We start from the raw sequence: 15,584 nt of genomic DNA on the forward strand, positions 1-15,584 counted from the left end.
AGACACAGCAGTGACAGGGAGGGACAGAGCCCACTGGGACCGTCAGGCAGTGACTGAGGCAGACACAGCAGCGACAGGGAGGGAGTGGAGTCTCGGCACTTACGCATTCTCAGGGCATCTTTCCTGCTCCTCACTCTTTACACAGAGAAAAACAGGGCTTCCATGGGACAGGCCTGGCCATGCCACCTCAAGCAAGCACTCAGTCAACCCCAGCCATCATGGGACGGGCTCCTCTCAAACACACCTGGCTAGAGCTTGCGTGGCATCTGGGAGGCCTGGGGTCCACCCCAGCACTGCCAAAAAAATCAAACACACAATTGGATATGACCCAAGGAAACACTGCACAACCCTGGACCCACCACACTGCATCAAACAGGCTGTTCTCCTCAGAAACAGCAGGGCCACAAAAGACAGACCAGCCCAGACCACAAAGACCAGGACACCGCAGAGGAACACCTAGGGAGGTCTGGGTCAGTGTCAGAGGGAGCTGGAAAGGCATCTTAGGACAGGAGGCGGGACCTGGGTGTGAGCTGTGGATCCGTGACGTCTCCTAGCTGACCATGCGAGGTGTGGGCCAGGTGACATCCTTACCTGCCAGGTGCTGGAGCATCTGGGTAAAGGCTGTGAACCAACACCGCACACCCGTGAGAGAACAAACACTAAGCAGAGGCAGCAGGAAGCTGCCCACCGGCTAGCTTAGGGAGAATCGGGAGTTTCCTGTACGTTTAGTGCAACTTTCACGTGTACCTGAGATTCTATCAAAAGCAAGAACAACAAATAATAAAAAGCATCACCAAGAACGGAACTGCTTCAGGACCCACAACTGATTCCAAAAACACTAGAACCTGGCGGGTTGAACTCCTAGCATGGACTTGACTCCACCCAGAAGCTCTCGGTCTCCACAATCTCGGGGACTTCACCTCAACATCCCTCTAGCTAAGGGGAACACCAGCATTATCATTTGCTTAAGTTGTTTTCTTTTTCTGTTTTGCAACATTCTCAAAATACAGGTAAAAGACACAAGAAAGGACGAACATTGAAAACACAGCACACAGGGGTCCTGGGCACACACACAGGACTGAAAGTGGACATGCAGACTAAGGGCCACCACCACGCTGCAGTGCATGGGAGCAGCACAGCGAGGCCTGGGCTGGCATAGGCTCATGCAACTTGATCTACAGCTGTGTATGTGGGAAGGCATTTTGACTTTTAAAAAATAAGGAATGGGCTCTGGAAAAAAAAAATGCCAAAGAGCAAATAGTAAATTTAAGTTAAAATATCTGGATGAAGGAGACGTTTGGGATGAGACTACAATTTAGAACCATCGAAAAGTACCTGAGGCGGCTGCTGCTGGGATGAAAAAGCAGCAGACACATTTGGCGGAAGCTGGGTTGCTATAGCAACAGGAGTCCCAGTCTGCCCATCCTTGCCTGTCACAACCTTTACCTGAGAGAAATATTTTGAGAAAAAAAGGCAACATAATTTTTAAGACTGCTCAGAATTTTGTTAGAATTTCATTGCTGACAGCTCACTGATTCAGGTGATTAAAATGCTTTTGCATCAAATCCTGTCAAGGACACTGAACTGAGAGACGTGCTACATGACGCCCGGTGACCCTGATGCGCACTCAGCAGCTCCAGTCCAGATCATGGGTGCACCCTGGATTCTACAACCCCAGACTGGAGTGGGAGCGGCAACAGAATCAGGGAGGAAGTCCTGCGGCTTCTCTGGCCATCTGCACCACAGCGCTGCTGCCGACCGGTGGTCCCGTGTCAAAGGTCCTCGGCGGCAGCAGGCTGTGGAGGGCTGACCTCTCACGTACAGTGAAGGGGACCGGCTTACAGACAACACTGGCATACAAACAGAGAACTGGACTTCACTGCCTCAAGGCAACAGAGGTGAAGCCCTCAGAATAATGTAGACCTTCTGAAAAACAAGAACGGTCCATCCCAGGAAGGACGCCAGAGAAGACACAGATGGCAGAGCCACACAGATACATCCACAGAGCCAGAGGACATGGGCAAAGAGACGAGCTTTGGCTCACCACAAGCTGGTTTCTTTGCAGAAGGGCTGGCAAAAGTCCTAAGTTATTTAAACAGTATCATAAAACAAGCCCCGCAACACAGCATATACTGCACAACACGAAGGCACAAAGTACAGTGCTATAGTACCATTACCACCTGGTGCTCAGGACACACCAGCAACTTCGGGAACCTCGGTGGCATGGGGTCTACTATGCACCCATTCTGGATGCCCAAAAAGTATATTGTCCACTAAAGATTCTACCTTAAATATTACTCAATAGGTGTTTGCAAAAGTGCATTTAAAACATGATCTCAAAAATAAGACTACGTATGAAAGCTGAAAAAAAAAATTCTGAGTAGTTTTTTGCCACAATAACTATATTTTAATCGTGGAGATCTCATAAAAACATATCCAGCAATTTCTAATTATCTCATTAAGATCTCATAAAAACATATCCAGCAATTTCTAACATATCCAGCTGGTGATTTAAACCGCTTGTTTAAAAGCCTCGTGGGCAGGGTTCCTGTGAGCACCATGTAAGCACAAGGCTGCGGGTGCTCAGGGTCCAGCTGAGGCAGAACCCTTCCACCACTGAAGCAGGGCACCAGCCCAGGACCACACACTGGGTGGGAGGGGTGATGGCCTGGCTCGGCTCTGCACCTGGGACGGGCCTGCTCTCCATGAGGAAGTAGGGTACTGTGCAGCTTCTCTCCAGGAAGGGAGTTCCACACCACTCCTCCTTCAGACCCTCAAGAAACAAACTCTCCCCAAGGTCCCAGGTTCAAAGGTCACCCTTCAACTCACGGTTGCTACACTCTACCTTGCTTCGTGCACGTCCCCTAGAAAACTGAACCAGTATTGCTTACCTCATCATTGATGACCTCAGACTTTCCTTCCTCCTCCTCCTCCTCCTCCTCCTCCTCCTCTTCCTCAATGTCCAAATCATTCTGCCTAAGATATGCCTGTAACGGGGCATAATGCTTCTTCTTAAAAGCAAGAAAATCCATCATGTTCCCCTGGAGGTGTTGCAAGAAAAACAGTTCGACCAGGCACTCTCGGAAGGCCTCCCGCAGGGCCTCCATCTCCCTGTAGTGGTAGTCCAGGCACCGCTTCCTCATCTGCGCCATCTCCGGAGAGGCCGGGGGGATCTCTTCCAGTTTCTTGGGAGCCTTCTTCACCCCTGAGCTCCCCACAGACGAGAGCGGCAGGCTGGAAAGGCCGGGGGGCATGGCAGTTCGGGAAGGGCTGGTGGGAGGTGGTGGAGATGTCATCCCAAACGCAGGAGCCCCCCCCACCCCAGGCAGCAGCAGGCCGGGAGTCCTCTCAAATCCCAGAGGCCGGCTCAGTGGCTGCCCCTGCAGCACCTGCTGCTGCTGAATCAGCTGGCCCTGGATGATACTGCTGATCTGGGGCGGCAGGCTGGCTGTGGTGATGTGGCCTGGGCTGGCCAGAGGTTGCAGACTGGCTCCTCCAGCAGCTGCAGGGCTCTGGGGTCCCAGGTGGTGGATGGTGCCTCCTGACTGTGCGTGAGGCTGGGACAGTCTCCGCTCTCGTGCTGCAATGGGCGCTCCAGCATGCTGGAGCTGAACCTGGGCCCCCGGGGCCATCTGAGTGAGGCCTGGAGCCTCCTGAAACACAAAGTGCCCGCCACTGGACGGGCTCAAGCTGATCTGCCTCACAAGCACGCTGGCGTCCACAAAGCCTCCGGTAGGGCTACTGCTGCACATACCCAGCCCAGGCCCGGGGGCCCCTGCACGCACATTCTGCAGGGCCTGCCCAGGCCCAGTGCTGGGCTGCGTAGGGCTCTGTGTCTGCACCTGCTGGGACAGGGGGGACGCAACCTGAATGTACGAAGGAGAGCCATGCTCAAATCGCCTCTGCTGTGCACTGAACTGGAAACCTGGAGAGGTGGGACTGGGCAGCGGCAGAGGGGCTAGCGTGATCTGCTGGTTTCCTCCCACAACAGGGCCCACGCTTTGTAGGGCAATGTTCACATTCTGCCCAGCCGCAGGACTCCTGCTCATCAGCTGCTGTATCTGGTAGCCAGGGGACTGAGGGGCAGACGGGCTGGCCGACGGAGCGAAGGGTGCTGCAGGGGATGGCGGCAGATTTGGGTGGGCCGACTGCTCCTCCTCACTGGCGGTGAAGGACCTGGACCTCTGCAGCTGATGCTGGACGTTCTGAGGACCACTGCCATGGTGCATCGTCACCTCCCTCTGGGGTCCAATGTACCGTCCTCCTAGAAAAGCAAAGTCAGAACTGAGTCACTGGAAAGAATACGGAATCGTGACCACCATTGAAAGAACTGTTCCTGAGCAGCACAGAAGACGCCACTCTGAGGGATGCTCCCACTGTCATCTGAGTCCAACAAGGCATCTCACTACCTCACACCAAACGAGTCCCAGGAGGCAACATACACACTGCCCACAACTCCCTCTCCTCGCTCTCCTCCAGCTATTCAAGATGCTGGGGAGAAAAAAGAAGGGAAGAAGGTGCGCCCCCCCACCTACCACCCCAAAACAACAGGAGGCCAAGAAAGCAGAAATCCCCTACTTCAGAAAAGACCTAAGAACTCCAGCACTGAACCCCATGCTGAGGCAAAAGGAATCTCCTGGTTTTGTCACCTGGTCCCACTGCTCGAGCACTCTCCTTATTCCCTCAGCAGGTCAAGCCTCTGGTAGTCAACCAGCTGGCCTAGGCTGGACCACCAAGCAACCACCCAGTTGCCTGAGCTGCCCCGAAGTACAGACCAGCGACAGTGCTGGAGACAAAGCTGGCAGCAAGGGGCCCCACTAGGGTAGTGCCAGCCTTCTAAGCAGGTCTGAGACAGTCACCACCGTGGTGAGGACCAGAAGCCCTGAGGCCGGGCGCGGAGGCGCACAGAGGCAGGAGGATCCTGAGTTCAAAGCCAGCTTCAGCAATTTTGTGAGGCGCTAAGCAACTCAGTGAGCCCCTATCTCTAATAAAAGACAAAATAGGACTGGGGCTGGGGCTTAGTGGTCAAGGGCCCCTGAGTTCAATCCCTGGTACCAAAAAAGAAAAAAAAAAAAAAAAAAAGCCCCTGGCTGATGGTGGCTACACATGACGACTCCACTGGGCCAGCCGTCCTCCTGCCCACTATGCCTGCTGTGCATGCTGCATCACTCAGGTTGGCCAAGTGGGTGGCCAGAGGACAGGTACCACCACTGCCTTTGCCCGGCATAGTGGGCACATTTATAATCCCAGTCTCAGCAACTTACCGAGACCCTAAGCAACTTAGGGAGACGCTGTCTCAAAATAAAAAATAAAGCTGGGCTGCCGCAGTATGGCTGGGCACAAATCACGAGCCACTCAAGCAGGAACAAACTTTATTTCCGAACTCCCGTGAACGCCACCCATGCAGCCTTCTCCGAGACACACCACACAACAACTGAAACTCCCTCCACCGGAACTTCACCAACCAACACGCACTCTACAGGAATCCCCACGAGAGCTCAACCGGGAACTCCGCGAGAACTCAAAAGTACTGGCAAAATGCTAGGCGCCATCCCAACTCGGCTGTGGCTCTCAACATCTTCCCCCTTCAGTTTAATTAAACAACAAGCAATGTGGCTTAGGGACCGTGCCTGTCTTAGGTTGTCCAATACTACATATGGTCCTTACCCGTCATCGGATGAGCTGACCTCAAGGCGTCAGCCTCCTGTCTTAGGTTGGTACCATTGCAATTGGATCTTACCCGTCATTGACTACTGGTCCAGCATACAGCCATACTTGTGGATAGGACTTTGCACCAGTGTGGGGGATGAGGTTCTTTGCCTCACCTCTGTTGGCCCCCAAATTTGGCCTTGGTGCCAGTGTGGGGGCGGTGTGGTTCTTTGCCTCACCTCTGTTGGCCCCCAAATTTGGCCTTTGCACCATCGATTTGCTTACTCAAAGGCTAGCTGTTTAATTAATGGCATTGCTTGCTCTGTATCCCCAAAAACTCTGGTAGCTGTTTGAATAAGCCTATCTACAAATTCAGTGTAAGGTTCATTAGCTCCTTGTATTACCTTAGATAACTGACCTTGTAAATCTCCATGTCCTTGTAAAGTCTTCCATGCCTCAACCGCATCTGCAGCAATCTGTGAGTATATGGCAGGATCATATCCAATTTGTTGCTGCTGACCCTCATAAGGTCCCTTTCCTAACAACATATCTAGATTTCTCTGAGGATAACCGGCTGCTGCATTTCGCCTAGCCGTCTCTGTGCAAAATTCCTCATTGGCAACCTTCCATAACAGGTATTGTCCTCCATTTAGCACAGCTTTACACATACTAGTCCAATCTGCTGGTGTCATGTTCAAGTTGGTAATGGATTCGACTATGCTTACAGTGAAGGGTGCTTGAGGACCATAGGTTGTTACAGCCTCTTTTAGCTGCTTCACTGTTTTGAAATCTAAAGCATGGTGAATTCGCTGCCCTCCTGCCGTCTCAAATACAGGGCATGCTGATTTTTGAGGTCCTGTCTCAGGATCCCATCTATCAACTACGGGGGTTGAGGGCCACTCAGCATATGTTGTCTCCATAGGCAGAGCTGTTGGTTGGACACTTACGCCCTCTGGTGATAGAAAGGTGTTAGTAGCAGCCTCCTGTTGTAACTTTTCCCCTGATGGCTTTTTCTGCTCTAAACTTTCTTCCCCTTTCTGACTATCTCGAGAGGCCTCCTCTTTTTCCTGATCTGATGTCTTCTACCATAATCTGAACTGAAAGCTTTGGACTAGGCAAACAAAATCGTATCATCATCCACAATGGCAATGTGCCAACTGGCAGAGTTCCTGGGTTTTTCTTTTCCCTGTCCCTTAAATCTTCACCATGATGGTCCCATTGTGATATATTCAACAACTCCTCCTTAAAAAGCCATAGGCTACATTTTTGTATTGTATCAACGTATGCCCTAACTGCTCTTGGTTTTACTGGGGTGCCTCCTTCCTCTAGCATTTTACTTAACACTCTTTCGGTTTGTTTTTTTTACTAATTTCTAATCCCATATTTGTGCTACAAGGATAACGCAACCCAACAAGATAACACAAAACAAAACCGAAACAGAGTGAAACAAAAACAGAACAAAAAATCGTTGTATCAATTTTCCTATTTTCTTGAAATGTATATTCGTGGTCTATCTCTATCTCTTCCTCAGGGGCGAACCACTTCAAACTTTGAGCCAACCATTTTTCCCAGTTTGCCTGAGAAAGTTCTAGGGACAGGCAGCTTGAAACAAAAACAAAACAAATCAAAACAAGAACACATTGTTTTTTGAAATGGTCACCCATTCTCTCGCCTTTCCTCAGGGGCAAGCAATTTTACTTACCCCCAAGCTTCAGGCGTCCCCGTACGGGCCACCAAATGCCGCAGTCTGGCTGGGCACAAATCACAAGCCACTCAAGCAGGAACAAACTTTATTTCCGAACTCCCCCAAACACCACCCACGTGGCCTTCTCTGGGACACACCATACACCAAACGGAACTCCCTCCACCGGAACTTCACCAACCAATGCGCACTCTCCAGGAATCCCTGCGAGAGCTCAACTGCGAACTCTCCAGGAATCCCTGCGAGAGCTCAACCGGAACTCAACGGAAACTCCGCGAAAACTCAAAAGTACTGGCAAAATGCTAGGCGCCATCCCAACTTGGCTGTGGCTCTCAACACTGGGTGCGGTGGTGCACACCTATAATCCCAGAGGCTAGGGAGGCTGAGGCAGGAGGATCACAAGTTCAAAACCAGCCTCAGCAAAAAGCGAAATGCTAACAACTCAGTAAGACTCTGTCTCTAAATGAAATACAAAATAGGGCTGGGGATGTGGCTCAGGGGTCGAGTGCCCAAGTTCAATCCCCAGTACTACCCCCCCAAAAAAAAAAACAAAAAATTTTTTTTTTTGGAAAAAAAATAAATAAATAAAATAAAATAAGGGAAGTGCTAACAACAACTGAGGATATTACTTAGTGGTATAAGCACAATAAAACAAAACCACCTTCACACCAGGCAACCAGGAAGATAAAGATGCCCTCGGGACCAAGGAAAGGGACAGGCATGGTGAGTGCTACCCTCACTGGGAGGCATGTCTAGGACTAGGACCTGTGGCTCACTCTGCCAGGATGGAAAGGGGAAAGGCAAAGACAAAGGAATTTGCTATTAAACTGGGTTAAATGTACAATTCTGCATTTCTGTAAGTGAAAATAATAAACACTGTCCTTTAAAAAAAAAAAAAGAAAGAAAGAAAAAGGGGCTGGGGCTGAGTGGTAGAGCGCTTGCCTAGCACGTGCAAGGCCCTGGGTTTGATCCTCAGCATCACATAAAAATAAATATATAAAATGAAAGTATTGTGTCCAACTGCAACTGAATAATAAATATTAAAAGAAAAAAAAAGGCACTGCTGGGCACTGTGTTGTGCATGTAGTGATCCCAGTGACTCAGAGGCTGAGGCAGTTCAAGGCCAGCCTGGGCAGCTTAGTGTGACCCTAAGCAACTCAGTCAAAACCCTGTTTCAAGACTGGGTGATTAAGTGCCCCTGGGTTCAACCCCCAGTACCAAAAAAATAATAAAGAATAAATAGAAGATGCATAGAGACCATCTCCTTTAGCACAGATGAGAAGACCATTCCAAGTCCGAGCTGTGACAGGGCCCAGGAGACTGGCAGAATCAGGTACACGATCAACTAGTTCCTGCAGACCAGAACGAGTGCTGTTGATGGCGGCAGCTAGGCTGGGTGGAGGTCTGCAAGGCCACGACACAGGCACCGGAGCATGGCACTGCTCCTGCCTCAACTGAGCACTCCAGGCCAGGCAGCCAGCAGGTGGGGACAGGTGCACACCCAGCACCCCACTCTGGACCAGCAGGCCCTTTTCCAGCTGTGCTGGTCCTTCCCTTGGCTCTTGCCTAAGGCAGAGCTGCCTGCTCTACTGCCCAGCAGACTGAGAAAGACGCACAGCCTTCAATCACCAGAGGAGAGCTTCCACTCCTCACCTGCCGGGTCAGCTGCCAGGACTGCAGATGCTCTCTTGGGAAATCCAGAGCCCTCTCCTGCGTCAGCCCCCAAGCAGACACCCTGCACAGTGTGCACACCTGTAAGCCCAGCAACTCTCAAGGCTGAGGAAGGAGAATCTCAAGTTTGAGGCCTGCCTAGGCAACTTAGTGAGAACCTATCTCAAAAAATAAAAAGGGATGGGGATGTGGCTCAGTGGTAGAGCACCCCTTGCTTCAATCCTCAGTACTGGGGGAAGAGGGGAAAGACAAAGAAAGAGAGAAAAAGGAGATAAAGAGAGAGAAATGAAATCCTGGAGCAGAAGGTAGAAATGGCCTTAGACCATTTCTGACAGACCAGGAAAAAAAGGGAAGAAAGGAAGGAAGGAGGCAAGCAAGCAAGCTAGCTGGCTGCAGGAACCCCTCCCGCTGTGGACCCCTGCAGAAGACCTGCAAGCTCTCCGAGAGGCTTGACACCTAAGAGAGACAGTAGTAAAGGTCAGTCTTCAGGACAGAGGAGAGGAAGAGCAGGGGAGACCAGGACACAGTGTCTGAGGGGATGGGAGGGGACTAGAGGAAACAAAAACCAAGCGCTAGGTGCAGGAGAAATGCTGGTGCAAGGGAACCCACAATGGCAACTGCAGCCAGCCCAGAGCCAGGGTCCCAGGGCAGATGCACAACAGTGCCCCATACCCAGTGGGCAGCTGCTGTTGGGGCCCAGCCAGTTCCTGCCCTAAAAACAAGCTTCCAAGAGAGGCACAGGAGGAGATCTGAAACCTGAAGGCACCACCTGGCACCAGCATAGCCTGTCCTCACTGAGACTTCTCACCCAGCTCCCTGCCTTCTCAGGGCTTCTGTCACCCTGAGCTGAGCTGCACGGTCATCCTTCCTCCCCCGCAAGACAAACAAAAGCCCTTTTCACCTTAAGGAAATCACTGCTAAGCATCTATTTAACAGCTTAGAAGAGAATGCTCAAACTTCCCACTAACAAAAGTAAACAAGCAGCAGTGCACACCTGTAATCCCACAGCCTCAGGAGGCTGAGGCAGGAGGATCACAAGTTTGAAGCCAACCTCAGCAACTTACCAGGTCTTGTCTCAAAAAAGCTCTGGGGATGTAGCTCAGTCAGTGATAGAGCCCTTGCCAACTTGTGCAGATCCCTGGTTTCAAACGACTTAACATCAAAAACAAAAACAAAAAAAGCAACACAAACTAAAATGAGTATCTCCCTAGACCAGGAAACAAGACATGGAATCACAACTGGCACGCGAGCTGCTCCTGCTGCTGAAGGCAGGCATGGGAAGCAAGGTGGGCAGATGCAGAGCATTCATGGGGTTCACAACCCCAAAACACATCCAGTGGGCACATGCCATGGATGCCACCACTTGCACTGCTCTTCTCCATGACAAGCTTGAACATTCTCTTCTAAGTAGATGTTTGTTTGTTTGCTGGTCTCAGTAAAAAGGCCTGAGGTCCTAGCTCAGGGCAACCTGCTTGCCTCCCACATGCAGGATCCTGGGTTCCATCCCCAGCAGAATTCAGGAAATAAGGTACAGGTACTCCAACGGGTAGCAGAATACCACCAACAGCAAAGCCTTTTTAAACACCATGTTTCTAATTTTAACTCGGTTTTTAAAAACTGGCACATAGTATACGTACTACTATTACTTATTATTACAGAGCAGTGCAATAATCCAGTACCACAATTTCTGTGTCCTGGGACCCTGGGATGTGTAGTAGCGTGCCACAGAGCAGGAGACATCACCCCTCCTGTCTCACCGCATCTCTGCGCAGCTACCCAGCCTCTCTAACCCGCCATCCGCTTCCCAGGCTCTAGTCGCCACTGTTCTATCATCCACCTCTGTGAGACCAACTCTTAGATGCCACCAATAAGGAAGGGCTGCAGCACATCTTTCCCCGTCTCTGACTTCACTTAACAGACGTCCCTGGGTGCACCCACCTCTTCATCAGACTCTGTGTGCATGCTTTGTGCACCTGCAGGCAGGAGCTCAACCACAGGACCACTCCCAGTGCCATCCTCTCCAAGTGAGCACTCCATGTGCACACACTCTCTGTGAGTTCACCCCAATAGGCACCTATGTTACGCCTTACCCTGACTACTACCAACAGAGCCACAGGAGACCAGCTGTCTGTGTCCCCTTGGGATGGTTTCTCTTCCTTTGGATGAGATGCTGGGTTATGTAATTAGTTCCTTTTTTCATTTCTTGAGAAACCTGTACACTGTTTACCAAAATGGCTGTACTTATGTACATTCCCATCCACAGAGTACCGGAGTTCCCTTTTCTCCACATGCTCGCCAAAGTTTCCTTTTTCTTGATACCAGAGATTGAACCCACAGGCTCCTAACCACTGAGCCACACCCCTAGCCCTTCTTTTGTGTGTGTGTGTGGTACCGGGGATTGAACTCAGGGGCACTCAACTACTGAGCGACACCCCCAGCCCTCTTTTGGATTTTGTTTAGAGACAGGGTCTCAACTGAGTTGCTTAGTGCCTCACCATTGCTGAGGCTGGCTTTGAACTCATGATTCTCCTGTCTCAGCCTCCCAAGCCACTGGGATTACAGGCCTGTGCCACCATGCCCAGTCCTTCTGATTTTTTCATTCTGACACAGGGTCTGGCTAAGTTGCCCAAGTAGCATTGAACCTGCGATTCTCCTGCCCAGCCTCCCAAGTGGCCAGGCTCTCAGGCGTGGCCCCTGCGCCTGGCTCCCCAGCAATTCCTTTCTGTCTTCAGTCAAGCCATTCTAGATGAGATGATTCCTCGCTGTCGTTTTGATCTGCATTTCCCAGATCATCAATTTCAACTCTCCTGATTTTAACGACTCTACAAACTGAGCCATGAACAGACACACTTGCACCACTAGAAACCAGAGGAGATGACACCGGCAGGTCTGGCTTACAGTCCTGACAGATGCCAGGTGCACAGTCAAGGAAGGCAGAGTGAGGGGGAGCTCCTGGCAGGTCTCCTGGGCGGGGCTGGTGCTGGCGGCGCCTGTGTCTCCATCTCTCGCAGGCAGAGCAGTGCAGCCAGGGCACCCCCGGGGTCCCAGGTGGGCCACACAAATCCCCTCCCTCCCCCACAAACATCCTTCAGAAGCCTGCACAGAACATTCTGCCTTCTGCTCCAGGGAGCTGCAAGCCATCTCCACACTCCCCCGAGCACTGGCATGGACACCAGAATGGAGCAACCAAAATGCCAGCAATGCCTGTGTCTGTTCAAATGATGCCTTGCCTGCTGCCATGCAGCAGCGGTGCTAGGGACAGCAAGGCCTGGGGTGGAGGGGGCTCTGAGCATCTGGAGGGCAGGCAGTGCGCGCAGTTGGCTGCAAAGTACCTTCTCTGTGTCTTTTTAAATTTCTCATAAAAAGAACTTGACAGGAGAAAACAGTTTCTGTGTGAGATGGTAACACCAGAGGCTGTGTAACAAGTACAGAGTTGTTCACACAACATCCACGCATAGCTATTCTATTTGTCATCTCTAAGAACTGACCTGCTGGTGCTGCAGTGGACAGCAGGAAAGCCCGGATCCAGGTCTCCAGTGTCTCTTCTAAGTTAACTAACGGCAAGGGTCAAAATCTACAACCACGAGGGGATCTGGGTGTGACTCAGTGACACAGCACTTACCTACCATGGGCAAGGTCTTGGGTTCCATCCCCAGCACTACAAAAACAGGCAGGGATGGCAGCAGGTCCCTCACCTGAGGGACCATCGCCCATCTTCCAAACCAGGAAGATTCTCTCAGCTCCAGAGAGCGACTGAGGAAACTGAAGAGGGCTCCAGAATACCCAGCAGCATCCCACACCCACCACATTACCAGCTGCTCTTCCTCAATCTCTTCTCCCCACTGCCCCCTAAAGGAGGTTTTTAGGAGTTTTCCCCCTAGCTGGGCAAGGTGGTACATGCCCAGTTACTCAGGAGGCTGAGGCAGGACGACTGCAAGTTCAAGGCCAGCCTAAGCAAGTTAGTTAGGCTCTAAGCAACTTAGCAAGATCCTGTCTCAAAATAAAAAAATTTTAAAAAGGGAGAGAGATATGGCTCAGTGGTGGCTTCGTGGTAAAGTACCTCTGGGCTCAATCCCCAGTGCCAAAAAAAGAAGAAAAAGTCTTTCCCCCCCCCCCTATTGAATTTTTTTTTTTTTGTACCAAAGATTGAACCCAAGGATGTTTAACCACGGAGCCACATCTCTGCCCTTTTTAAAAATATTTTATTTAGAGACAGGGTCTCACTAAGTTGCTGAGGTTGGCCTTGAACTTGTGATCCACCTGCCTCTACCTCCCAAGCCACTGGGATGAGAGGAGTGCACCACCACGCCCAGCCCTCCCATGGGATTTTAATGGCACAGTTACACCATGTATTTGCCAAGACCCTCCGGCGGCCATAAGCCGCTATAAGCTCTTAAAATTTTTTTGCCCCTCTCCCCAGAATCAATTTTCACTCTCTTGTGAGGTATTGCCCTCATCAAGGACGCACAATCTGATATGTACACAGAAAGAAAGCTAGAAACACCAAACCGGGGGCTCCAGGAGGGCAAGCGGGGAGAGGGAGCAAAAAGGAACTCCAGCGGCTCTGTGGATTCTACACAGTGTGAACACCTTGCAGCACTGAGTTCAATCCTTAGTAGCCCACAAAAATAAATAAAAGTATATAGAAAATTTTTAAAAAACTGAAAAACTGGAATCAAAGAACAACTGGAAGCAACCCAATGTCCTATCCAAATGTCCATTTGTCCCATCAGACCAGGCAGGGTCCTACTCGGCAACAGAAGAAAACAGGTGGCTGGGCACATACACCTGGATGCTGCCCAGGTCCTGTGCTCCAAGGAGGAAGTCAGGCCCCCAACCCTGGACCCTCGCTTGGCATTCTGGCAGGGGTAGCTGAAGGACAGAGGGAAGACCAAACTACTAGTGACAACCTGAGGAGGGTTCTGTACCCGATTATCATGAAATTATACAACACTTGCCAAAATTCTCAGAACTCAATACCAGAAAATCAATTTGGCTATGTATAAATGTTTCTGAACACAACCAAGATGGCAAAGTGGGGCATGCAAAGATCTTTCCTTCTATTCCAACATCAATGATTTTCATATTGTATTTTTACCACATAACAATGCAACAAGATAAACATTTCCATTGATGAGAAATAAAGCAGAACCCATGGAGAGGGATAGGGCTGAAGATGCAGGCCAAGGATGCTGGATCCAGAAGAAAACACCACGGGCCAGGGTTCCAACCCCGAAGGCCCTCCACCTGTGACTGCAGAGCAGGGCCAGGCTCCCCAAGTGAAGCCAGGGACTCAGACATTGTACTTCCACCAGTAAAAAGTAGCCAAGAAGCTCAGCTGGCTCTCCCACAAGCTGCACGCCACGCAGGCCACAAAGCAGTGCCTGGCACCTGGCACCAGCCACAGTGTCATCTGCACTGGAACCAATGTGGAACCTCAGTGGGAGTCAAATGGCCTACTTATAGCGTGGGCCTTGGAGGCTAAGCTATAACAGAGAAGGAAAGATTTCTTCCCAGAAGCTGGGAATGTAGTTCAGTGGTAGATCACTTGCCTGGCTTGTGGGAGGCCTTGGGTTTAATCCCCAGTACTGAAGGGGAAAGAAAAAAAGATGGAAATGTGTCCACACAGCATCTGGAACGTTCCTAAAACAAGCTGGGCATGGTGGCCACAATGGGATCCCAGCCATTCAGGAGGCTGAGGCAGGAGGATCACAAGTTCAAGATCAGCCAAAATCAAAAGAGGTAGGGTGTAGCTCAGTGGCAGAAAACCCTAGGGTTGATCCTCAGTACCACCACCAAAAAAAGACAACCCTAAAACATGAAGCTGAAGCTGAGAGCGCAGCGAAAGCAGGAGACCTGCACACAGGACAAATCTGACCGTCCACCTGGAGTCAACACCAAGCCTCCAAGGCCCATCTGCAGGAATGGACTCGAGGCCCCAGGCCCTGGAGCCAGACCCTCCTGCACTCCTGACCCCCTCCCCCAACGCTCAAGACCCCACTCTTACTCAGGGTCAACAGCACACCAAGGCTACACACAGTGCTGCCTTGTTAATAACGTCCCCACTGATCCATCTGTTTTAGGAAACAGCTTCCACCAAGTGACTTAGCCAACAGACACTCACTGAGGGCTTACCATGTCAGAGACAGTCCGACACACTGAGGACATGACTGAACAAGGCACATTCCTGCTTCCACGGGGCAAATCAGGCAATCAACAGAGCCACAGGTGTCAGTTGGTCAAGGTGATGGGAAGGCAGGACCCTATATGGGGGCAGACAAGCCACTGCCGGCAGGGAGGCCCAGGAAGGCCTCTCTCAAGTGGAGTTCTGAAAAGAGAACTTACTGGGTGATAGGCTCATGGCTATGCTGGGACCCAAGGTCCCAGATCCTGAGCCAGGGCCAAGGAGCAGGGGTCGGCCACAGGGGTGGCACAAAGCATTTCACAAAATATTTCAAGGATACCAGCTCATTTCTAAGGGAGATGAGAAACCACTGAGGGTTCTGAGCAGACAAGTACAGAATAGGACTTCCACTGTGAAAACATCAACTACTTGCTGCCA

General features: G+C 51.0%; 1 protein-coding gene across 7 annotated transcripts in view; it reads right to left on the bottom strand.

Moving 5' to 3' along the window:
* Ep400 (E1A binding protein p400) overlaps positions 1 to 15,584 on the bottom strand; it is a 100,899-nt gene that overhangs the window by 84,112 nt on the left and 1,203 nt on the right. For 4 of the 7 annotated variants that reach the window (XM_027952026.2, XM_027952025.2, XM_071615866.1 and 1 more), the window contains exon 2: positions 2,892 to 4,264. In XM_027952026.2, coding sequence (XP_027807827.2) covers positions 2,892 to 4,229 — 1,338 coding nt within the window. In that variant the 5' untranslated portion in view covers positions 4,230 to 4,264. Of the gene's footprint in view, positions 1 to 1,335; positions 1,447 to 2,891; positions 4,265 to 15,584 lie in introns of all 7 variants that reach the window. The other 3 variants (XM_071615865.1, XM_071615862.1, XM_071615861.1) reach the window with 1 other exon arrangement.

Source organism: Marmota flaviventris, chromosome 1, assembly GCF_047511675.1.
Source record: "Marmota flaviventris isolate mMarFla1 chromosome 1, mMarFla1.hap1, whole genome shotgun sequence".
NCBI classification, from domain to species: Eukaryota; Metazoa; Chordata; class Mammalia; order Rodentia; family Sciuridae; genus Marmota; species Marmota flaviventris.